This window comes from Pinus tabuliformis, chromosome 5_2 (genome assembly GCF_031772625.1).
Source record: "Pinus tabuliformis cultivar Carrire ecotype Pingquan chromosome 5_2, CPIR1, whole genome shotgun sequence".
Taxonomy (NCBI): Eukaryota; Viridiplantae; Streptophyta; class Pinopsida; order Pinales; family Pinaceae; genus Pinus; species Pinus tabuliformis.
In genome coordinates, this window is record NC_142306.1 from 858,944,573 (window position 1) to 858,969,318 (window position 24,746).

A 24,746-nucleotide genomic window follows, 5' to 3' on the forward strand; every position below is an offset into this window, starting at 1 on the left:
CTCAAACTTTTCAAGGTATTTTTCCCTAATAGGCCCTATCGCTTCATCAAGCGCATCACATGGGGTTATGTGGCCTCTTATACCAGCCAAGTGTTGTTTAACCCTATGGATGCCCCCCCACCCTTGGGTGCTTGCAATATTTGCACGACAATTTGCCATCAACAAAATCACAATGAACCCATGCAGCGTCGTTGGTTTTTGGGGTCATGGTAGATGATGAAATTTCAGATTTTAAGGAAAAGAGATCTGCAAATAGGAAAAAAAAAGGCAACTAAGTAAAATGCTAAACCTATGATAAATTTGAAAATGAAAGACAGATTTAGCCTACAAAGAGGGGTTGTTTTTACTTGAAAAGGGGGGGGGGGATTAAAAACTGTTATGAATATAATTATGTAAAAGTAATAAATATGGATAACAAATAATAATCATAATAATATGTAATTAAATAATAATTAGTTAAACAAAGAGGCATGTCTAAGGAGATATGACCATTCATAAAGGGATACCTGCATAGGGTATATAAGCGGGCCCTCAATTTCAATTGTATCATCATTTTCATTCATACATTTTAATATATATTCTTGTATCTCAATGGAGATCTACATATTCCAAGTCTTCTAGAGTATTTAACTTGAAAAACGAACTTTGTCGCTTCATTAATATAGATAACAAACAATAATCATAACAAAAACAGGGACAGCAATCAAATCTGAAATTTTTCAAAAGAGAAATCATACCTGGGAATGAAAACCTACCAAAGCCTCCTTCCAAACATGCAAACCCCACTAAACAGCTCCAAACCAGCTCCAAGATGACAAAGAACCTCCAAACTTGTTGTTGTTGATGCAAAACTCAGTGTTGCTGCAGAACTCTCTAAGCTCTCATATGCTCAAAAAAACTAGAAATGATAAGTGTGAGGGGTTGCTTTTATAAGCTTTGGGGACAGATTTTTGGGGGAAACTGCCCATGGTTTCCAAAAAAATAACCTAAAAACACCACTTGCAGGTCCCTATCCTCACCAAGTGTGCCATCAATGAACTGGGCTGGTTTTTAGCAGACCCAGACGATCCCCAAATCCAATTCATCTGCCAGTTTGATGTCTGAGGTGAGCTGACCAGCCAGTTTGACCAGTTACTGGTTCAGTCAGGCCTATTTTTAAAACTATGCTTTCAATATCATGGTTTAGCGATGGCATGATAGTAATTTGTAGCTGTTAAATTGTTTTCTGCAATTCAGTTAGAGTCTGAAACGTAAAGAGATTCTTCCCTGTCATCATCTATATTCAGTCAAAGAAACCCCTGTATACTTTACATCAATTGAAGGTTTAAATTGACAGCTGTAATTCAACAATGTAATCTTTGTAAAAACAAATACAGGATGATATAAACAGTGTTTGTGAGAAATTGTTCAAATACAGAGAAGAGAAAAATGCTTCTGCACCAGATTCTCATGTTGAATGCCAGCCAAAGACGGGTACAGTGAAAGGGGTCCTCAAGCATGCAGTCTGCTTGTATGGTAATGCTTCAAATACCATGATTATTCGAAAAAATGTTGACTGAAACAGAATATTCAGCTGACATATTGATGAATGTAAACATAGAATCTTTACCATAACTGTTTTTTAAAACTTGGATGACCATGATTCTACATTTAGAATTCTTGTATCCAGTGCTACAGCTTCTATAATCCTTCACTTACAACCCTTGAGAAGGTCCAAACCAAGCTTTATTCTGACTAAAAGTGCATTAATATGCCTGACATCTGATCGAAATCCCTAGCAATATCATGTCTCTTAAAATAGTTCAATGCTAAATAAGCCAAACTCACCGTTGTTCCACCTGTCCAGTAATCATGGCCATCAGAGCTCAGAACACCGGCAATCTCCAAAGCATGTCTTGCCTTTGCAAGATCACCGTGCATGTCTCCAACTGAAGAAAATATGTCATAATATAACAAAATATAGAATTAGTTATTTCAGTATAATACAAATTCTTGCAAACATACACATTGATGAAAGGCAATAACAACTGAAAACTCAAAATTAGCACGAATAGCTGTTTTCAAGAGTAGTTGTTTATTTACTATATACTACATGCTATATAGGGATCATGTGCAAAATAGATAGCTCTGGTTTGATCTCTAATTTGATCTTGAAATTAGAGGATTAATACAATACTAACAGTTAAAGTTTCATTTACTCGGAATGAGTAGTTACTAAAGCATTTGATGCAAGGAAGCAAACTAGATCCTAAGGCAGCTGAAATTTCAGATTATTTTGACAGATCAAAAGGAGGCTGAATCTTCATATCCAAGGCTATAAATCTTCAAAATGATATTTGTGAAGTTTCAGGTATCTGTGGAGTTGTAGTCGCTGACTCAGCTCCCTTATGTTAGGATTGGGATCATATCTGTCCATTTTTAGGACCGCTGGAAATGATTTGCTCTACTTTTGAGTTTTAAATTTTGAAGGATTAGGCAAGTCATAGGGCCAAGACAATTCATATAAATGTTGCACATATGTGCTGATGACACCTCTGAAAGCCTGAATATTACTACTTTTCAAAAGCCAAAAAAACTATTTTGGTGCATAGCCTCTTTGAGACGAGATGTCAGTTCATGGTAAATATTGTGAAGACGCTGCAGTTCGAAAATTTTGAGAGACCAAAGCAGATAGTAGATTAGCAAAAGTAAAACTACTTGGATCCTCACATCCATTCCAGGGATTTCGTTTAAAAAATGCTATATGAGTGTAGTTTCTATGGAAAGCTAGATTCTTGTTGTGACAAAGACTGATAGTAAATTATGCTGGACTAAAAACAGACACATTACAGTACTGTTGAAATCATAGGAACCATATAAAAATTCAGATCCAGATTCGATTCAGTTAACACAAAACGCCATAAGATTGTTAAGAACTACATAGGAATTGTTTAATTCCAAATATTTTACATCTCTAAAATCCTAGCCGCATTTCACATGTAAAACAGATCAGAATCTATCACCCATCACTAGGGGAGACGAAGGCTGGATTTCTAGGTGGGAGGGCGCCATCTCCAAAGCTGTGGCCTTCCTATGAGTATATGGTTGTCATATTGCCTAAGTGCACTGTCACCTCCTAGACCTGCACTCAAAATTATTCAAGTTTCCATGTAAAGTGCAACCCTAGATGCAATTGAGAAGATTGTCCATTGTCTCACAACAACTCTTCCTCTAATTTTAGGCTAATTTTCTCCCTATTACCGCTCAAACTAGCAAGGGGTCCTAGGAGGGGATCTTATAGAGCAACTACTAGGTCAAGTGACAACAATGGAGCGATAGCCCACTATCACCTCAACTAAGGCTCCCTGCTCTTTACGGACTTTCATCGATGGGAGGAATCTCGGTATGGCAAGAATCACTAGAATAGATGGATCAATGATAGGATGTGGGGTGATTCATAAAGCCTATTCACAAGAGAGGCTCAAATAATGGGGAGTATGCCTAAAACTAGGGTTTGAGAAGTGTTACTTGCAAAGAAGTGCCCAAGATCAATGAACCCTAGAAAACTAGGGTTTCTAAGTGATATTTGTGAAATTGAAGTTCTAATGTAGTGGGACCACAAAGAAGCCCAAGCAGACCCGAATGAGGTCAAGGGTTTGGATTGGAGCAACAAATGGATGATCTTGACCAAGCTAAGGAGGAGAATAGGATCAAAGGAATTGAATTATTCTTGGAATTTGAGTGCAATGATCCTAATGAAGCCACCAACCAAAGGGAACCTAGGGATGAGAACAGTCTTCAAGCTAGGGCTTGGAATATCTTGAGATTCCACTGTGGGATCGACCTCAAATTTGGAGGACCTCTCAAGAAAACCCCAGCGCAGTAGTTGACCAATTTTCAAGGATTTTCAATGGCTAGAAACGATTTTAGGTGATGCCCTAGGAGGCCTACTAGGTTAGGGCTTAGAATAGAAGGAGGTGAAAAAAAGTTTTCTTTTGCGATCATCTTTGGACTAGACCAGTGCCTATCCTTTTGGGAGAATGGAGTCTAATGGAAACAATGTTTAGAGATGCTTAATTTCAATCAAGGAGTTCCCCAGCGACTTCGTATGGCACTTGCAGCAACTAGGTTACAAGGGAATTTTATACCTCTAATTATTTGCAAATGATGACTTATCAAGATAATGCATGAGCAATCATGAACCCTAGGACAATAATCCACCATACATTTCAATAATCAATATGAAAAATCCCTCACAAAGACAAGATAAGCAACTTTGCATAAGCCCAAGAGCAGCTACACTAGCTTCATGAACAAAAATATTCCATAGATCATTTCATGAGACAAAATTACAAGATAAGCATGAAAAGAGTACTCACAATGTATAGCGAAATTATTCCAATCATCAAGTGCAAGAAAATCGAAGCTCCAAGACAAAAATCAAGATCTTCCAAACATCGAAATGCATTAATTCTCCAACTCATCCATCAAAAGGTCTAGCGAAAATCTCAAGAGATACAAATGATCCAAATCCAAGTGATGATGAGACTCAAATGAGCTCTCATCAATTTATATCCTTCCTAAAGAGTTTGATTTGCCTAATTAGGCCTAATTAAGCCCCAAATAATAAAATAATGTGCAACAATAACATCCCTTGGTGACAAGCCCACCAAGATAGCTCCATAATACAAAAATAAGCCTCCCAAGAGGGAAAAATAGTGAATACAATGAATCGTTGGGCCCTTGAAGAGGCCTAGTGGAGTCCAAAGTGTGCCAAGGTGAGAGAATAGGCTCTAAACATAGTGACCAAGGGGGTGGCCCCTTGATATCCAAGCAAATCAAATGTGGTGTCCCGAAGTGGGTGTGGGGGCACAATGACAACCCCATGGGTCTCCAAGTGGATCGATAATTGTTAATTTTAGGTATGTTCTATGCTTAGAGCAATTTATTTCAATTTTCACAGTTAGCTCAATATCTTTTCCAGATTAGCAATCACATCAGCATTAAAGTAAACTGTAGATAGAACATAAACATAAATCACAGAAGACAAGCCAAGACAAGAGGACTCAAGATGTGGCGCTAGCCAGGGACAAACCCCAGTGTGGGGAAACCCTTGATCAATTCTTCTTATATGTTTTTCAATAGTTCAGTAGAGAGAGAGAGAGAGAGAGAGAAAGAGTACATATACAACAGAAGTCAACATTTTGACTTATCTAGATAAGAGCATAGATCATCTCTAAGAAGATGATACATGAGATCAGTTGAAGACATGCTGCTTCAACTGATTCTCCAAGGTGACTCCTTCACCTATCATTGTGCTGCATCTCGTCATCATGCTGCACCTCACTGTGCTGCACCATGCTGCACCCATCATCACAATGTTGGACCTCATGACCATGTTGTACACATCATATTGTTGCACCTTATGTTGCACTGTTGTCCCATGTGCCATTGTTGCACCATGATAGCCACTGTTGTCCTATGTTGCATACTGTTGTCCCAACATAGTACGCTGTTGTCCCATCAGTGTCATTGTTGTCCCATCATTGTATGTTGTTGTCCCATCACTGTCATTGTTGTCCCATCATAGTATGTTGTTTTCCCATCACTGTCATTGCTGTCCCAATTGCTATTGCAGCACCATGTCTTGTTGCTGTCCCAATTGCTATTGCAGCACCATGTCTTGCCGCTGTCCCAATTATTGTCATTGTTGTCCCATCATAGTATGTTGTTGTCCCATCATAGTATGTTGTTGTCCCATCACTGTCATTGTTGTCCCAATTGCTATTGCAGCACCATGTCTCGCTGCTGTCCCAATTGCTATTGCAGCACCATGTCTTGCTGTTGTCCCAATTATTAGCATTGTTGTCCTGGGCATGTTTGAGTCCTCAAACTCTCATGTTGTCCCTGTTTTGAGGGTCACCTACAGCCCACCTTTTCAGCCGTATTAGGCCTGCATCTAGGGCACCAAAGGTTAGCGTTAGGGCTGCCTTTAGACAGCGTTAGGGATGCCTTTAGACAGCGTTTAGGGCTACCCTTTAGACTGCGTTTAGGGCTTCTCTTAGACTGCTTCTAGGGCTACATTTTGGACAACATTAGGGCCTCTCTTAGACTGTATCTAGGGCTGCATTTTGGATAGCGTTTAGGGTTGCTCTTAGACTGCATCTAGGGCTGCCTTTTGGACAACGTTAGGGCCTCTTAAAATGCGTCTAGGGCTGCCTTTTGGACAGCGTTAGGGCCTCTCTTAGACTGTGATAAGATTCCTCCAAGACTGCGGCTAAGGCATGCTTCCTTGACAACTTTTTTGACTTCTTCTTTGACAACGTCTAGGGCTAGGGCAGCTCCCTTAATCTTCTTTCCGCCAATGTCTAGGGCTTCCACTCATAGATTTCCCTTCCACTAAAACCCAAGACAAGTGGAGAGAAATCAAGCTAGAAGTGTGTGTGAGAAATGACTCTCAAGTCATCTCCTTTTATACTAAAACGTTGAGCACTTGTGGGGTTTATTTGGTTGATGGCCGACCTTAACGAATTGTCTTATAACACAAATAAATTCATATCTCCATGAATACTTATCAGAATCGGATGATCTTTAGATCAATCCTACACCTCTCGATGAGAGGGATCCAAGGAAAATATCAGCTGCCATTAATAAGACGACCCACATGGAGTTTGTCCCTAGTTGTCAATTTAACACTCCCTCTCAACTAGGGAGAACTCCATCCGTTGATCCATCTCTCTGACTGTACTATCTCTGCCATCAGTGCCTTGCACTACTCGGCTCTGCTCTGCTCTGCTCTGCTCTACTCTTCTCTATTGAGCTATGCTCTGCTCTGCTAAACCATGAAGAAGAAGAATTGATCGAGAATGTCTCATACCATTCTCTACTGACCTGAAGTTAGTTTCATATGAGAGTGTGTCATACCACTCTTACTGACACGAAGTCAGTTTCATTAATCCCAGATCAATATCACAAGAGAGTGTCTCAAACCACTCATACTGATCCCAGATCAATGGAGGTCATCCTAGCATAGGGAGTACGGCAGATACAACGATGCGTCCATTGATAGTACTACTATGGTCCCTAACCGCATTTCCCTGCTCATTGATCAGATGAGAGGTACTTCCCATGAGTCCCAAACTGCATGGGTAGGATGCCTCGACAGGAGAACTAATCATCCTGTCCACAGGAGAACGAATCATCATGTCCATTGGTCGCCACAGGAGAACTAATCATCCTAGCTCACAGTCACCATGGGAGAACTAATCATTCTGTTCCATAGTCGTCACTAGGTATCATAGGGAAAGGTTGAACCTGTCACCCTGTACATAGCGCACCACCAGGGGAGGGTGAGTCGCCCTGTGGTCGTATGTCGCTCCAATAAGTACCCCAAGCCCCCAGAGCTCCCAGAGCTCAATGCATGCAACATGTAGGACCCTTATACGAAGGTCTCTCAACGACTCCAAGTCGTTCAGGAAAATCACAGATTTGACCTTTCCCCGGGGCTTTGACAAAGTGTCTGCGACCTGTACATTAGTCTCAATGCAATGGAACCTCCTCGCTCATCGACTTACCATATCCCAGATAAGGTAGTATCTGATGTCTATCTACTGGAGCAATCATCGAATACGAGATTCCTCAATAATCGAATCCCCCCTTGGTTGTCACAAAGAATCACAGTGGTATTCATCATGTGTACAAACAGCTCACTGATGAGCTTCCACAACCAGGTAGCTTCACACGAGATCATACTCGTAGCTATGTATTCAGTCTCGGCAGTGCTTATAGCAACCGACTTCTGCTTCCTGCTCATCCATGATATCGAAGCAGAATCTAGAGAGAACCAACACTGGGAAGTGCTCTAGCGATCCTCCACACTGCCTACCCAGTCAGCGTTCAAATAATCATGCAGCTTCATATTTCCAGCAGTGTATCTCAATCCATGAGAGATTGTGCCCTGAAGATATCTCAGAAGATTCTTGGCACCAATCTAGTGAGGCTCAACCAAATATGAGCTCACCATGCTAACTGCAAAGCATATATACGGATGGAAGTTCACCAAGAACATCAATGCAGATGAGTTTATGAAACTTAGAGGCATTTCCCAAATCTGGTCTGGCATCACCACCATATAACTTCTGAAAGTTAAGATCCTCGAGGTAGTCACGGGCTTGCAGTTTACCATTCCATATCTGGAATCCAACTCCCTCTTACTTCTTCAAGTGAGAGGGTCTGCACCTGTCAGAAATAGGTCATTTCTCAGAAGGTGCCGGTATGAGAGGTCTATCATCCACAACCTTCAAACAATGGTTTGGATCGGCTTCACTTTTAGTGAATCTCAACTTCATCAGACAGCTATCAATCCTCTCATATTAGGCCCGGGGTGTTTTGCTTCAAGCCATAGAGGGCTTTCTTCCACCTGCATACATGAGATTCCTGATCATGAATCTCAAACCCCTCGAGTTGTTCCAAATCTATGGACCTGCTACATGAGGGGAATGATCCCCTTGTAAGATTTTCATTCGGTACATCTCGGACATGTACCTTCATAGTATCTTTGAAAATTTCATTTTCAAACACGTACCTTTCCATCGATGAATGCCACCCTATAGCCTTTGACTTCCATTGCCGAAATGGACACCAGGTTCTTCTTGCGATCAGGTACATAAAAGAGATTTTGTAAATGAATCGGGTTACCCTCATTCAATTGAGGGGTAACATTTCCTACACCCTTTCCGGGATAGGTGGCATCGGCTCCAAGTATAATCCCACGATTGTTTCCATCTCTACCAAATTAGAGAGAGCACCCTTCTATCTGATGAAGTGCCTTGAAGCACTATAATCGATAAGCTAGATTCCCAAAGAATCTGAAGGAGAGGGCCAATACAAGATAACGCTTCTTTATCTTCTCAAAAACAACATTTGATTCTTCATACCTCGGGTTCCTTGCTTTCTCTGAAGAGTCAGTCATTTCCTTGATGACCCGCATTACCTGTCATTCCTCTAACCATTGAAGATGTCCCTAGAATGATTGTTATCATCATCAAGTGATATGTCCCTGCCATTCGGACACTCCTTCACATAATGGCCGAACTAGTTATTTTCCTTTCCTTCCACCCTGAGATCTGGTCTTCCCAAAGAAGTGATCTTTAGGTAGGCCATATTCCGCTGTGCCATTCCGATAATATTCTCTACTTCGATTTCACCCTCGGTGAATTTGAAGAGGGATGAGGAACCCATTGATCCTTTTGTCATTTCCTAACTGTCTTCGGTGATTGCTCTTTCACTCTAGCTTGGGCATTGTCTTCACCTCGGCTCTAATACCATGTTAATTTTAGGTATGTTCTACGCTTAGAGCAATTTATTTCAATTTCATAGTTAGCTCAATATCTTTTCCAGATTAGCAATCACATCAGCATTAAAGTAAATTGCAGATAGAACATAAACATAAATCGCAGAAGACAAGCCAAGACAAGAGGACACAAGATGTGGCACTAGCCAGGGACAAACCCCAATGTGGGGAAACCCTTGATCAATTCTTCTTATATGTTTTTCAATAGTTCAGCAGAGAAAGAGAGAGAGATAGTACATTTACAACAGAAGTCAACATTTTGACTTATCTAGATAAAAGCATAGATCATCTCTAAGAAGATGATACATGAGATCAGTTGAAGACATGCTGCTTCAACTGATTCTCCAAGGTGACTCCTTCACCTATCATTGTGCTACATCTCATCATCATGTTGCACCCATCATCACAATGTTGGACCTCATGACCATGATGTACACATCCTATTATTGCACCTTATGTTGCACTATTGTCCCATGTGCCATTGTTGCACCATGATAGCCATTGTTGTCTTATGTTGCATACTGTTGTCCTAACATAGTATGTTATTGTCCCATCAATGTCATTGTTGTCCCATCATAGTATGCTGTTGTCCCATCACTATCGTTGTTGCCCCAATTGCTATTGCAGCACCATATCTTGCCGCTGTCCCAATTATTGTCATTGTTGTCCCATCATAGTATGTTGTTGTCCCATCAATGTCATTGTTGTCCCATCACAGTATGTTGTCGTCCCATCATTGTCATTGTTGTCCTAATTTCTATTGCAGCACCATGTCTTGTTGTTGTCCCAATTGCTATTGCAGCACCATGTCTTGTTGTTGTCCCAATTATTAGCATTGCTGTCCTGGGCATGTTTGAGTCCTCAAACTCTCATGTTGTCCCTATTTTGAGGGTCACCTACAGCCCACCTTTTCAGCAGTGTTAGGCCTACATCTAGGGCACCATAGGTTAGCGTTAGGGCTGCCTTTAGACAGCGTTTAGGGCTTCCCTTTAGACTGCGTTTAGGGCTGCATTTTGGACAACATTAGGGCCTCTCTTAGACTACGTCTAGGGCTGCATTTTGGACAGCGTTTAGGGCTGGTCTTAGACTGCGTCTAGGGCTGCCTTTTGGACAACATTAGGGCCTCTCTTAGACTGCATCTAGGGCTGCCTTTTGGACAGCGTTAGGGCCTCTCTTATACTGTGATAAGATTCCTCCAAGACTGCAACTAGGGCATGCTTCCTTGACAGCGTTTTTGACTTCTTCTTTGACAGCGTCTAGGGCTAGGGCAGCTCCCTTAGTCTTCTTTCCTCCAACGTCTAGGGCTTCCACTCCTAGATTTCCCTTCCACTAAAACCCAAGACAAGTGGAGAGAAATCAATATAGAAGTGTGTGTGAGAAACGACTCTCAAGTCATCTCCTTTTATAATAAAACGTTGAGCACTCGTGGGGTTTATTTGGTTGCTGGCCGACCTTGACGAATCGTCTCATAACACAAATAAATTCATATCTCCATGGATACTTACCGGAATCTGATGATATTTAGATCAATCCTACACCTCTCGATGGGAGGGATCCAAGAAAAATATTAGCGGCCATAAATAAGATGACCCACATGGAGTTTGTCCCTAGTTGCCAATTTAACAATAATGTTTGTATACCGTCTGTAAGGGCTATAATGATGACATAAGCCCTCCCCTTATCTCTCATGGTGAAGCACATCCTCATCTAGGCCCTGGAACATCTGCCAAGTGTGTGGTGAAGCCGATAGGGCATGGTGGTCCAGGTGCATCGTCCTCATCCAAAAAGGTGGAATACGAGCACTCAATGAATGGCGCTGAGGGATCCATGAAGTGACAATCTACTGTTTGCTACGGTGGAGGCCCATGGCTCTCAACGCTCACCCTACAAGTACCAATATGACCCTCTAAAGGGCTTGGACCTTGTTGATCACTATGTGTCAACGACCCATAGCAATACACCCCCTTCTTTCGCAAAAGGGATAGCGTTTGATCGATGTGTCCATGTCGTTCAACTATCAGCATCAGCCTGATTTCCAAGATGTTATAATGTAAACCCATTCTGCATGTATATGATGTAAATAATCTCAACAGAACAGTGTCATGTATGTAACAACCTAGGTAAACCTACTTTTCTGGTGGCGATCTACATTCTGGGATGTTTTTTGTCTCATCGATCCATTCTCGGATGGTCGGCAGAGTTTTCCTTCAGTCTTACCCCACAGCCGAAATGTATTTTGTCACTAGGATCTTAGGCTAGTCCTAGTGTTTTAAATAGAATCTATGTAAAAGTGATTTGGGAATAATCTTAACTATTTGGTTAGGTTATTTTATTACAAATTGCTTGGTCTGCTGGATTATAGTCGCAGAAATGGGTAGTCTGTGAGGGTCTATTACAAACAGGTTTTCTCCCTTGTGATGTAAAAAATATGAAAATCATGATGTAAAGTGTCTTGAGGGTTGGAAAAATAATTTATCCCCTCATAGGTTAATTGATTAAAGTTTCTGCCCACAAATTAATTAAAATCCTAAGTCAGAAATTTAATTAATTCTAGGTCCTAGGTAAATTTAAATTCTCCAAAGGCAAAATTCATCAATCCTTAAAAATTAAATTTTAAGAGGCCCAGGGACTAAGGTAAATTAATTATTTTGATAAATTTTAAACCTTTGATCCGTGGAGTTAAATCAAAGTCAAAATTGTGGGGAAGTTAACTCAAAAATTAAAGTTAACTCAAAAATTTAATTTTTGAGTTAATTAAAATGCATTTAATGGAAAAATTCGAATTTCCCCAAATATTTAAATATTTCAACGGATGAGATTAAAAGGAATTTTAATCTTCATCAACAGTGGAAATTACTTTGACGAGGATCACTCGAACTAGCCATTGGAGGATTTATCTTTAAATAGGAAGTCATTTGTCAGTCGATCTATCCGATCTCTAAGTTGTGTACTAAGCGAAAAGCTCTTGTGTATTTTTTCCTGGATAATAAAGAAAGACTTTGGGATTAAATTTCGCTGGTGTTACACTTCATGGAAATACTGTAAGATATATTGTTTTCATGCATAAAAAAATAAATAAATAAATAGCCATTGATGATAGCTTCTAAAGAGTGATTTGAGTACAGGTATCGTGCTCAGTCGTTGGGGTTTAAATGATAATTTAAAATTTTGAATGTAATAGCAGATATCTCTATTTCTCTGGATTTTATTGTCATTTTCTCACTCTATTTTAATGGTTGGATTGAGTTTTGCAGGAAATTCTTGATTTTTAGATCCTCGGGCGTTAGGGTAAGTTTTCAATTGGACTAGCCAACTCACCATTTGTGTTTTTTGAGAAGCCCAGCCAAATTAGTTCTAGACTTATCATAAGATTTTATGTGTGATACACGAAGGGTTTTAAGTTAAGCACCTCCTATAAAATTTAAAAATTTAATTTTTGTGTGGGAAATTGATAAATCTGGTTGTTGAGAGATTTAGATTATCAGATCTGGGAGCGGAGTTGGACTCATACTCCTCAGATCTGATAGATCTACCATTCTTGTGCATAGATCTGTAAAAAAAAAATTGGTTTTCTGACTTAGGTTTCTGGGGTTTTATTTTTTATTTTTGTATATCTGGGTTCTGGGTGTTTTTTTCAAGTACAAGTTGCATATCTGAAAGAGAAGTTTAATTTGAAGCCAGATCTAGGCCCTGGAGGGTAAGATCTGGCCTCAAAATTATTTTTGCAGGGATATTATCCAACTTTTTTGCAATCCAAGGGTTTTAAAATTTTAATCTGGAAATTTTACAAGGGTTTCACTGCCAAATCTGAAGCATAAAAAATGTATTGATGTAATATTCATTTTTCTAGGTTTATTTTGGGTTTTTCAAAAGCTACCATTGGCTGCCTGGAACTGTTGTCTGGGTTTTTTCTTCTTGCTGTAAAAAACTTCAAATTTTTTCTCTGTTGCCTACATCTTTCTTTTGGTTGCATCTTCCTTCTTGTGTTTTCTGCTCCTCCCTATCTCTCTCTACATGCGTTTTCGTTTGCTGGCTGCTAACGTTCACATCTCTGCATTCAAAACCTCGCTCTCTCTCATTGCCCCCTCTAAATTTTGGTGACTTGGGGATTGAGAATGAAATAAATTAAAAAATGATTTGCACTTTCACATTAAATATTTTAATGTGGCCTATGGTCCATTAAAATTTTAATTTTTTAACCTTTTGATTTGTTTTACTTCCGTCACATCAAAAAAAAAAAAAAAAAATTCGTTTACCACATGCAACTAATTGCCTAAGGAATAATTAAATTGTTAAACTAAAGTTCCTTGGTGTCTTTGGTGTTAAGTGCAAAATCTTAATTTTTGTAATTTCTCTATTGTCGAGAACGATAAATGTTTTAAAAAATCATATTGACTTTAGAATTTCTCCAAACGATTTCTGGATTTTGGAGATCTCATGCGCTTTAGCCTCTCCACCAATTTTCATGGCTAGAGCACATCCGATGTTACCACAAATCAACAGTTGTAACATTGACATATCACTGTTCCCACACTTTCTTACTACTGTAATAAATGAATACTACATCTTAAAGTGGGCTAAAATCATAAATTTACATTGGCTAATCATTGGAAAAAAAAAAGTTTCATATGCTTGGTAAATTTCATGATTTGAAGTGATTTTCTTACTACTATCATAAGACTAATAAGCGCTGAAATTTCTAAAGTATTATTGTTGATTTTGGAATCTAACACTTGCTTGTCTTGAGAGTTTGTTGACACTCAAATCACTCAAGCCCTAAATCCTCTAATCTTGTTTAAAGTCACTCTGGCCTTTAAGATCTAATTGTTATTGTGGTTGAAGCATTGAGTGCTCTAAGTCAAGTTCATAATCTCATGCTAAAGCTTTGGTGAGTTTATCTTGAGCATCTTTCATTATTGGCATTGTCTATAATTGTGGCATAAGATTGTTAATCTGAATATCTTAAGTAATTGGCATCTTGTGGGTTTGACATTGGCACTAAGTTATTGGCACTTTCTTGGTTCTAAGATTTCATCTAATTTATAAGTACTCTTGTCCTTAAAGCTTCATCATAATTCAAAGTACTTGAACCAATCTTGAACTAAGAATCTCACTCATCATCTTTGCATAAGCATTCTAAGACTTAGTTTGCATTAATAACTTACCTCCAAGCATAAGCTTGGTTGATAGAAACCTAAGGCCACCCTTCTCACCTAGCTTGAGGGGCTTAGCAACTCTTCAGTGGTTAACACAGTGACCTTGCTGTCGTCAGAGCCATAGTCTCTACAGCGCCGAAGGCATCAAGGTGATAGGAGCCTAACAGAAGGTATCGTTAATCAGACCTTTCCTGCTTCCTGTTGGCCTCCTTCCCACAACCTACCTTGGACCCTGTTACCGCTCAAACTAGCAAGGGACCTAAGGGGGATCCCTAAAGGGAAAATGCTAAACCAAGGGCAACAAATGGGGACTTAGCCCACTGTCACCTTAGCTAAGGCTCCCTTATATTTACGGACTTTCACCGATGGGAGGAGACCCAATATATTATGGAGTCACCGATGAAGGATAAGTCAATGAAAGGATGTGGAGTGACCCAAATAATCCCTTTCTCGAAATAGTTAGAAAGATAGAGCTTGCTTGCTTTCTAAGCAAGGTACAATGTCTTCTAGGGAAAGGAAGGGAGGATTTGAAGATTAGGTTTATAGGATATGACTTGTGAAAGAATTTCCCAATCCCTAAAATCCTTATTGAAACTGGTATCCCGGATGGTTCTTGAAGAATTGTCTTTTCAAAGGTGTTGTCACTCACTGCCTTTTTAGTCACCGGTGGCTTCAGAAGCCAAATAGCAGTGATGTTTGATGCCAAACTTTTAGCCACAAAAGTTGTCAGGGCCAAACCAGACCCTCTCCAGTGCGTAGTGCTCAGAAAGAGCTTTCTAGTGGTATAAAGAAGTCCAAAAAAGGGTTCATGGATCAGACGTTAGGGCCTGTTGAAGAATCCATTTAGAAAGCTCAGACAACCCAAAAAAATGGCTTAGTGTTGAAGAAAAATCGCAATAGGTACTTGGGGCAGTGTTGATTTGGGGTAGCATCGGATGTGCTCTAGCCACAAAAACTGGTGGAGAGGCTAAGGCACATGAGATCTCCAATACCCAAAAAGGGTTTGGGCAGATTCTAAATAATTTGGGAGATATTAAAATAATTAATATTTTTAATAGAGTCCCTAAGTCTAAACTTAAGGAAAATAAAATATTAATGTGAATTAATATAAAATTGTGTTAGAATGGTCCAAAAGTCATGGATCAAGCCAGATCTAATCTTAGTCGTTGATTAGGGACTTAATCTCAGTCGTTGATGAGTCAACAAGAAAAGTATAAGAGGAGGCTTGAGGGTCACTTGGAGAACACACTAAGGGAGACCAGTCAGTTCAATTTCTGGAGCTGGATTAGCTGAGAAATTGAACCAGTGGTCTGGTGAGCAATCAGGGGGTAGCAAGTACAGAGCAGAGAGGCAAGATCAGCCACTAAAGATCAGCGCTGAGGCAGGAGAGGTAGACGCAAGGCTTTCCAGGCTGACACAGAGGCCAGCAGGGTTGACGTTGGGCTTCAGATTGTGCTGGAGAGGGATTTCGTGGAGCATGCTTTCCGAATACCTGCTTCCGAAGAGAGGTATTGTTGCCATACTTTTTATCTCTGTCGGGTTAGCCAGTTTGGCACCCAGTGTAATCTAAAAAGAGCTGCTTAATAATAAAACCCTCAAGTAGTTGCACCGGTTTTCCCGCATTGGGTTTTTCTAGGGACATTGGTCCAAAAATAATGGTGTCACTTGTGTGCCTGTTTTGTTTCCTTTAGTTGATGATCTGAAATGTGTTGAGCATGTACTTGTATTTATTTTCAGTATTTACATGGTAAATAACTTGTTAATTAATCAGAACAAGTAGGCAAAAATAAATCAGAAAGTACCTTAAGGGTTTCTAACAGTTAGACTTAGAAATTCCAACACGGTATCAGAGAGTGGTTGCAGATCACAGGAGAACTGAGGACATCAGCAAAGCAGAGCAGCAGCAGCAGAAAACAACGGTTCCGAGTGACAGAATTTGTTCCTAGCAACAAAGCAGCAAGGAAGGGGTGACGCAGTGCCTGCGTCATCAAGTTCAAGCCAAGAAGAGGTTGCAAAGAGGTTGAAGGAAGCAAAGACAGGCTCTCGCAGAGGCCAGGATGGCTGACGCAGTTGGCTGAGGGCGCTAGTTTGTCGGTGTCGGGACTGCACAGAGCCTAGGAGCTCTCACCTTCAGGTTGCTAGGGTTTAGGAGGCTGTGGGTAAGTTGCAGAGTGGAGTTGGTCGGGTATTGTAGTTAGAACAATACCTAACAGTGCAAGGCCAAGGAGGAGGGAGTTGATATCGAGGGTCTCTAGCCGAGAAATCTGGATCAGTGGTGCAGTTGCACAAATGATCAGAGTAGGGGGCATCTCGACATCGGCAGAAGGGTTTCTAGGAGGAAAATCAAGGCTCAGAGGGAGTCACATCGAGAACTTTCAGGACAGAAGTAGAAGAGCAGCATGGCACTACACGGAGTAAGAGACCAGGACAGACTGGACGGAGCCTCAAACTTCACAGTCTGGAAGGCCAGAATCTTATCCATACTTGACAGAAATCGTGTCAAGCACTTCGCCTTGAGGACGATAGCGATCCCAGTTGACCCAACTGATAACGACAAGTACGAGGAGGCAATGGCGAGATCCAAGACCAACATTCTTGACAAGGTCAAGGACAATGTAGTACCACACATTGCCGAGAAGGAAACGGCAAATGAGAGGTGGGAGGCCCTAAAGAAATTGTACCATCATACTTCTGTGCAAAGAAGGATGTGACTAGAAAATCAATTGTGGTCATACCAGATGAAGAAGCGAGAACCGATCGACACCTTCCTCGGTCGACTAAATGAGATCCGGGATCAGCTGACTTCCATAGGGGCCACGCCAGATCAGGGATTGATGGTGAGAACAGCCCTATACGCAATCTCAAAAGACTGGGAGGTATTTGTCCAGACTATACTGGGCAGAGCGACCCTGCCACATTGGGAGGAAATGTGGGCGACTCTTCACCAAGAAGAGATCAGAAGGCTAAGCAAGGAGGGAAGCAGCGGCAAGGGGATCAAAGTCAAGGAGGAGGAGGATGTTGCCCTAGCATCTGAGGGAAAGCAGGAGAAACGGAAGAAGAAGGACCTCTCCAAGATCAAATGCTTCCACTATGGGGCGTTGGGTCATTATGCGACCCAGTGTCCAAGGAAGAAGAGTAAGGGAGAGGCCTCCGAAACCAAGGCAGCACCAGCAAGGGCAGAGAAGGAAGTGGCGACAGACGATGACTGTGCCATGAGTGCACACACGCCACTTGAACGAAAGTGGGGAGACATCGAGTTGTAGTTAACGGACTACAGGCGATGAGGGGCAGGATCCTCGAGGTACCCAGCCTCTTGGATTAGACCATGCTACAAGAGCCCCGAAGAGGAGTAGCAGGATTGGCGGATGTGGGTAGGGAAGGATGCGAATGAAGCAGCAGAGAGAGCTACATTGCAAAATTCCCAGGACAGCGCAAGGCTAGCTGGCTGCAATAGTGCAAGAGGTGCAGGAGTGTTGCACCAACGCAGGATGGCACAAAGAGGTGTGCAATAGTGCGAGATGCAGGGAGTTGTTGCAGCAACGCAAAGGTCAGAGAGGGAGCACTTGTCAGCGGCAGAGGAAGCTTCAGCATCAGGAGTACCCTAGCCTGACAGAGAGGTCAAAGTTGGGAGATCAGTTACTTACTTCTTAGTAATTGAGTTGCAGTGCAGCAATTAGCAATGGTAGTGCTATGGGCAGCACGATGCAGCATGATGAGAGGAGATGCAGTGCAGACGTAGCAGTGACAGTGGCAAGGCCATGGGCAGTAGCACGGATGCAGAGGGAGCTGTGGTACAGATGCAGCAATGGCAGTGGCAAAGCTATGGGCAGCAATACAACATGCAGCAGTGCAGAGGATGTTGGGCAGCAAGCCTAGCATCAGCACATGGACCGATGTCAGATGATCAGGGTAATACTCAGTGAGGAGTATTGCTAGAGCACAGTCCTCGCTAAGAGGGAGTGTTGATTTGGGGTAGCATCAGAGGTGCTCTAGCCACGAAATATGGTGGAGAGGTTAGGGCACATGAGATCTCCAATACCCAGAAGGGGTTTGGGCAAATTCTAAACAGTTTGGGAGATATGCACTGATAGCACCGTATAGAGAGTTGGAAAGATTGATGGGTCAGCAGCTGGGTGTTTAACAAGGAGTATGGGCAGATTTATGTAAAGACGGCCGGCAATACGATTCTATAAGTCGACACCGAAGGCATTTTAATGGCAGAATTGACTTAAGTCAGTTGATGTATAAATGAACCGCCTCAAACAGCGGAAAAGAGTCTATGACAGTAGGGACGTGGCTTGACAAGAGGCCTCCACTGAAATGACAAAGGGACACCTCCTCCTTCCTCTCTATATATTCTTTCTATGTGTATTAATGTTTGATTTCTTCAAGAAAGGGATGGGATACCGTTGTAATGTTTTTGGGGGCAACATTGTTTCACCCTGGCCGAGACAGCTAGCTGATTTGACATCTGAGACTCAGCCCAGGGATATTTTCTACTATGTCATGATTGTAAAACCTTCCCCTTCTTCCTATAAATAGGCAGATGCAAGACTATGTTCTGAGGCTAGTTCTGGGGGCTCCGGAATTTCTCACCAGAGAGGGCTGAACTTCGTGATGCCATTTTGGTTCTAATTTGCTTGTTCGTGGAGGTTTCACTGATATCATTGTTGAGTGTATGGACTGGTTATTGGACCCTTGGAATTAAATGGTATTTTCCTGTTGATTCCTAACATGATTAATCTGCAGTAAGTTTTCCCTTCTGTAACCTCGTTTCACCGTGTATTTTTTCTCTGAAATAGTATTAAGGAAGCTGCTATGCTTCTTGCTGACTAATGGATTTGTCTTCACGGCTAAATAGAAGAGAGTACTTGTGCGAGACGACTTATGTTATCTTTATGCATGCAGTACCTATCATCCTTCATATTTACTCGTGTCTGTGAGTAGCTTACAGTACCTATGGTGGGTCAGACTTACCTCAACTGTTGAACAAAGATTGATACCCATTACTATGCAAGCCTGAAGCTTTACATCAGCTCCCCCTATTGCTATCGTTCTACCTTCTTACTCTCTCATGTTTCTGCTGAAATACAATCGCTGAGGACTCTATTTATTACAGCCCTCTGCACCTGATTTCCTCCTTCTCGTCCCCCACTCCTTCACCACTTCAACTATAATTCAAGTTGTCTCATTTCCATGTTAGGCCACCAGAAGAAGAAACCATTTCTCTTTGAGATTGCTCCATATACCCCCAGCATCTGGATTGATGAGTTGGCTTGAACCCGCATCAAAGGCATATTGAACCAAACCCTCTTACCACCATCTTCATTTCATGACAATTGGAGTGTTGCAAATGCCTCTCATACCATCTTACAAGCACTCCTCTATTTAAGATGTCCTAGGCACTGGTCTACAATCAACCCATAGGCTGTCTCGAAGGAGCTTTCTTTGCCTCTTGTTGTACTTGTGCTGCAGGTGCAAGATTTAGCGACAACATGGGACCAAGTGGACCTAGTCTAGGGTAGGGAAGAAGTGTGAAAATTTTTTAATCGAACAAGTCAGAAATCCTACTGCAGTAAACTAATTTGCATTACCTGCTTGTGTTCTTCATTTAACAAGTTATTTTCAAAAATATTCAAAAAATATTAAATGCAAATACACTGTAGCCTACACCAATATACAGATCAAGTACTGAAAAATAAATGAGACAATCATGCAAAGGACACACTTATTTTTGGACTAAACATCCCCGGAAAAACCCAATGTGGGAAAACCGGTGCAGCAGCTCTGAGGGTTTTCTATTATTAAGCAGAAGTTTTGAATACAAATGTTGGTTTCCCTCCCGACAAACCAGTGACAAAGAAATATAATGGCGGAAAACCTGAGTGAGTTTTACCTCACTTCACCCGACAGATTCTGACTGATCCGATAGCAAATCTGGCTGGCCCCAGCTACAACTGCGTTGCCCCTTCGCAGTAATTGTGTGGGCCTGCGTGGAGCTCTTTGAGGCTCTGCGTCAGCTCTTCTACCCATTCCGTCAACTTTCTCAGCTACTCCGACAATTCTGGCTCTCTGTGTGGAAGTCAAATTTCTCCCTCTGCGTTGGCCCTTCTGGCTCTACGTCAAGGCTGTGTGGGCCCAGACTGGCCCAATGTCAACTCTTCTTGGCTATTGCGCTGCCTCCACGAGCTTCTCTCCACCTCTCTATTGGTATTCCCAAACTACCACTGCCCCTCAGCTGCAAGATCTACCCAATCGATTTCCCTCCTGAGAACTTCTCACCTCAGAAAATCGATTTCCTCAATCTTTTTGTGTGTGTTCTTCAACTGACCCCAAGCCTTCCTTTATACTTTTCCTGTTGAGAAATCAATGACCAAGATTAAGTCTCTAATCAATGGCTATGATTAAATTAGACTTGATCCTCGTCTCTTAGAAGCTTCTCACCCATATTTTCATTAATACCCATTAATATTTTAATTTTCCTAAGTTTAGACTTAGGAACCCCATTAAAAATATTAATTATTTTAATAAAATACAATCCAGGTGGAATTTCTCCAAACGATTTATGGGTCTTGGAGATCTCATGAATTCTAGCCCCTCCACAAAATTTCGGCGCTAGAGCACATCCGATGCTACCCAAAATTCAACAAGAAGAGTATGGCAAACAATGATGTCCCTAACCTGGACAAGGTATGGAAATGGATCAAAGAAGAAATATCCACTTAAAGGTTTGAATTGATTCAATAAGGTACTAGCCTTGGGGATGCTAGGGCAAAGTTTGATCCCGAAGCTAGGGCTTGGCTTTTCTCACAACCCCACTGTCGAAATGGCCTCAAATTTGGAGGAGGTCTTGAGGAAACACCAACGCAGGAGACCCTAAGAGATCAAACTCTCTGGATGGGTAGTTTATCGAGAAAATGATACCCTAGGTGACCCAACTTCGCTAGACCTAGGAAAAGGTGAAAAGATATGATTTTAGGTGATCGCCTCTTATTAGATCAGTGTCTTAGTCTTGGGAGAATGGAGTCTATGATTAATATGAGTGAGGATCTTTGATTCCCAGTCAAGGAGGCCTCAAGACCTTCGCGAACCTTCTAGGTCAAAGAGAAGCAATCTTGTAGCTTTTATACTTCGATGTGCAAAGGAGATGACTTATCAAGGTCAATTCGTTGATAGAATTACCCCTAAGAGATTTCATTCACATTACATGGCCCATACATTGAGAGATGTTATAATAGAGACAAAATTCCATAATTTAAAGCAGTAAATGCATGCAGCAATTAGCCCTAAAATAGCGAAAATCCCAGTCCAATGTATATGACAAAGTAAAACAAGAATAACATTAAAAGCATGTACTTACATGTAACAGAATATATCCAACCATCCACAATTGACAAAAGAGAAGCTCCAAGATAAGATAGACCAATATCCACACATCAAAATTCATCCATAAAGCTCCAATTCATCCTCTAGAAAAAGTGTGAAATTCTCAAGAGAGATAAAAGATCCAATCCAAAGTGATGATGAGATAATGAACTCATCTCACTTGTACTTATACACTAATGAGGAGTTCGAATTAGCCTCCATGGCCTACATAAGCCCCAAAAATAAAATAATGTTCTAATAATCCAACTTTTGATGACAAGCGCACCAAACAGCTCATAAATGAAAGAATAAGTCTCTCAAGAGGTCAAATAATAATCTATGCATATCGTAGGGCCCTCTAAGAGCCCTAATGAGGTCCATGGGTGCCATAATGAAGAGTAGGACCCTCAAAAGCAGTGGACAAGGGGTTAGCCTCTTGTAATAACCTGTGATGCTCCAAATGACATGTGGGGGCACACAAGTGTCCTCAAGGGTCTCCAAACAAATTGAAGATGCCTATAGATCGCCTGCAAGGGTTAGGATAATGGTGTAGGTGATGCCACATCATCGTGCAAGTCCTGGATCATCTACCAAGTGTATGGTGCAAATCTAGGGCCAACTGGGCATAATGGATCAGGTGCATTTTCCTTGTCCAATAAGTGAACCACGAACAATCTCTAAATGGTTGTGGGAATCCATGGAATGTTATTTGTTGTTGTGGAGGCCCATGGCTCTCAATGCACACCCTACATGCGCCAATGTGGACCTCTGGAGGATTAGGACTCCATATAGGGAGACCAAACCCAAGATGGAGGTCATCTATAATCCTGCATAAGATCCAATGCGTCCCCTAGCCTTCCAGTACAACAAGTCATTAGAGAAATCGAGTAAATGAGCTTACCAATCATGGACCACAGGTGGGGACTTCATAATGGCCTGCCCTTTCATAATGGGCTTCGAGATGTGCCAATGTCTCCTAAACTCCAAATGGCGTTAACCAAGAATCCTATTAGGTGGTTTCTTCTGCTAAAGGGGATAATATATTCAAGGTACATCCTTCAAAAGGTGGTGGCATGTGACAGATAGGTGAATGAAGTAGGGGATGAAAAGGGGCAGCCCTGGGTCACATGTTGGGGTACAAGAGTAGCTAATAAGAGAGAAGCCCACACTTGGGTTTATAATGTATAGGAGGGAGCAATCGTGGTACATGAGGTGCCTCGGCCTTGATTTTTTCACCCCTCTTTATATTCCTTTTGTCTTTTCATGATTTTCTTTGATTAGCAATGAATACCCCCTTTAAAGGTAGGGTGGTTCATTGCAGTGTTGTGAACATCTCGATAACATCCCAATTTTATCTCAAAATCACGATTTTTTGGCCTAGCCGATGTTTGCCGATTTTTACCGATACTTTGATGGTCTCTTGATTTTGCCCATGTTTCCTGATTTTTACCGATATTTTCCCGATTTTTACAATTTTTTGGTTTTCCAAACCCTTGTCGATTTTATCCTGATGTTCGCAACATTGGTTCATTGGCCACCAAGGGTTGGGACAATCATGGGTTCCTATATGATGAAGGAGGTTCATAGAACCTGTAGGAACCAAGGTGATGGCCATGAGGATGGAGTAGAGCTCATGTATTGGCTTTTGCCCATGTGCTAAATGTGTTTGTCCCAGCCATCTTTTGTATTTTGTGTTACATTTTCCTATTGAATGTGGCCAAATATGCTTTTATCTTTCTTTTTAGTTGCATCAACCTCTGGGCTTCATTCCAAGCCATGACCCAAGGTGTGGGAAAGGGGAAGGGCAAGCTAGCCCTATGTGGACCTAGTGGAGGAATGTGGATCCAGGTGGGAGAAATGATGAATGGGGTAATAATGAGTGGAAAGAGGGAATATAAGCGGATAAGGGAGCGGGACCACGCAACCAAACTCAAGGTTTCTGATCTGATAATCACCCTATGAGTGACCTCAGTTAAAGATTTATTGAATAAAGGTATTACAGACTCATGTGCTGGTGTGTGTGTCTATGTTATTTAGGCAACGGAACGATCAGATTGCAAATGCACACACTTGAAATGGAAAGACAATAGAGAAATACAGTAAGCAAATACAAGAACACAAGAAATTAATAAGGAGTTCACCCTATCCTCCAGGGCTACATCTCCAATCTAGCTCTCAGTGGTGGCCTTATTTTATTGTGTCCTAAGCAGAGAACTACAATGCAGGAGCTCAATATGAGTCCCCTGAAACAGATTTGCTTGGCAGGGTGGTTCTTGGATTCCCCAAGCCACTGGAGTGCACAGACTCTTCGCCTACCAGCTCTTTGACCTCTCTGGTCTGATAGATCCTCTCGAGGATGGCTTGAATCTCTCAAGCTCTCTGGTGCTCGACGCTGCCTGTTATGAAACCAGCTCACAAAAAGATAGAAAAGAGAGATCCACGCCTTAGAATTCAGCCTCTTCGAGGGGGCAACCTCCTTTACATTACATAAATGAACAATTCTTGGATGATACAAATGACAAAACCTCCTTTCTATATATAGGAGTCTAGGGAGTCACAATATAATCCAGCCGACCTAACAATAATAATATAAAGCCACAAAAATAACAATAGAGGGATTCTATGGGGCACAGAAATAACAATATGGGGGTAATAGGGGCACAACAATATAAATAAGGGGTATAACTACAATAGTAATGGGGTAATCACTAGTATTATAGGGACCCAACATGCCCCTCTCCTTCAAAAAAGTGTTGTCCTCAACGCTTGAGTAGTTCTGGATACTTCTGCATAAAATTCTCATCCTCCCATGTGGAATCTTCAGCGGATAAGTTCTTCCACTTGATAAGATACTCTGAAATTGATCGATTTCGTAGCTGTCGAGTTCTTGTTTC

At 41.4% G+C, this 24,746-nt stretch overlaps 1 protein-coding gene across 3 annotated transcripts in view; it reads right to left on the bottom strand.

Moving 5' to 3' along the window:
• Positions 1 to 24,746, bottom strand: part of SLP1 (Calcineurin-like metallo-phosphoesterase superfamily protein) — a 363,036-nt gene that overhangs the window by 283,778 nt on the left and 54,512 nt on the right. For all 3 annotated transcript variants that reach the window (XM_089437119.1, XM_089437120.1, XM_089437118.1), the window contains exon 2: positions 1,828 to 1,928. In XM_089437119.1, the coding sequence (XP_089293245.1) occupies positions 1,828 to 1,928 (101 nt within the window). The remainder of the gene's footprint in view (positions 1 to 1,827; positions 1,929 to 24,746) is intronic.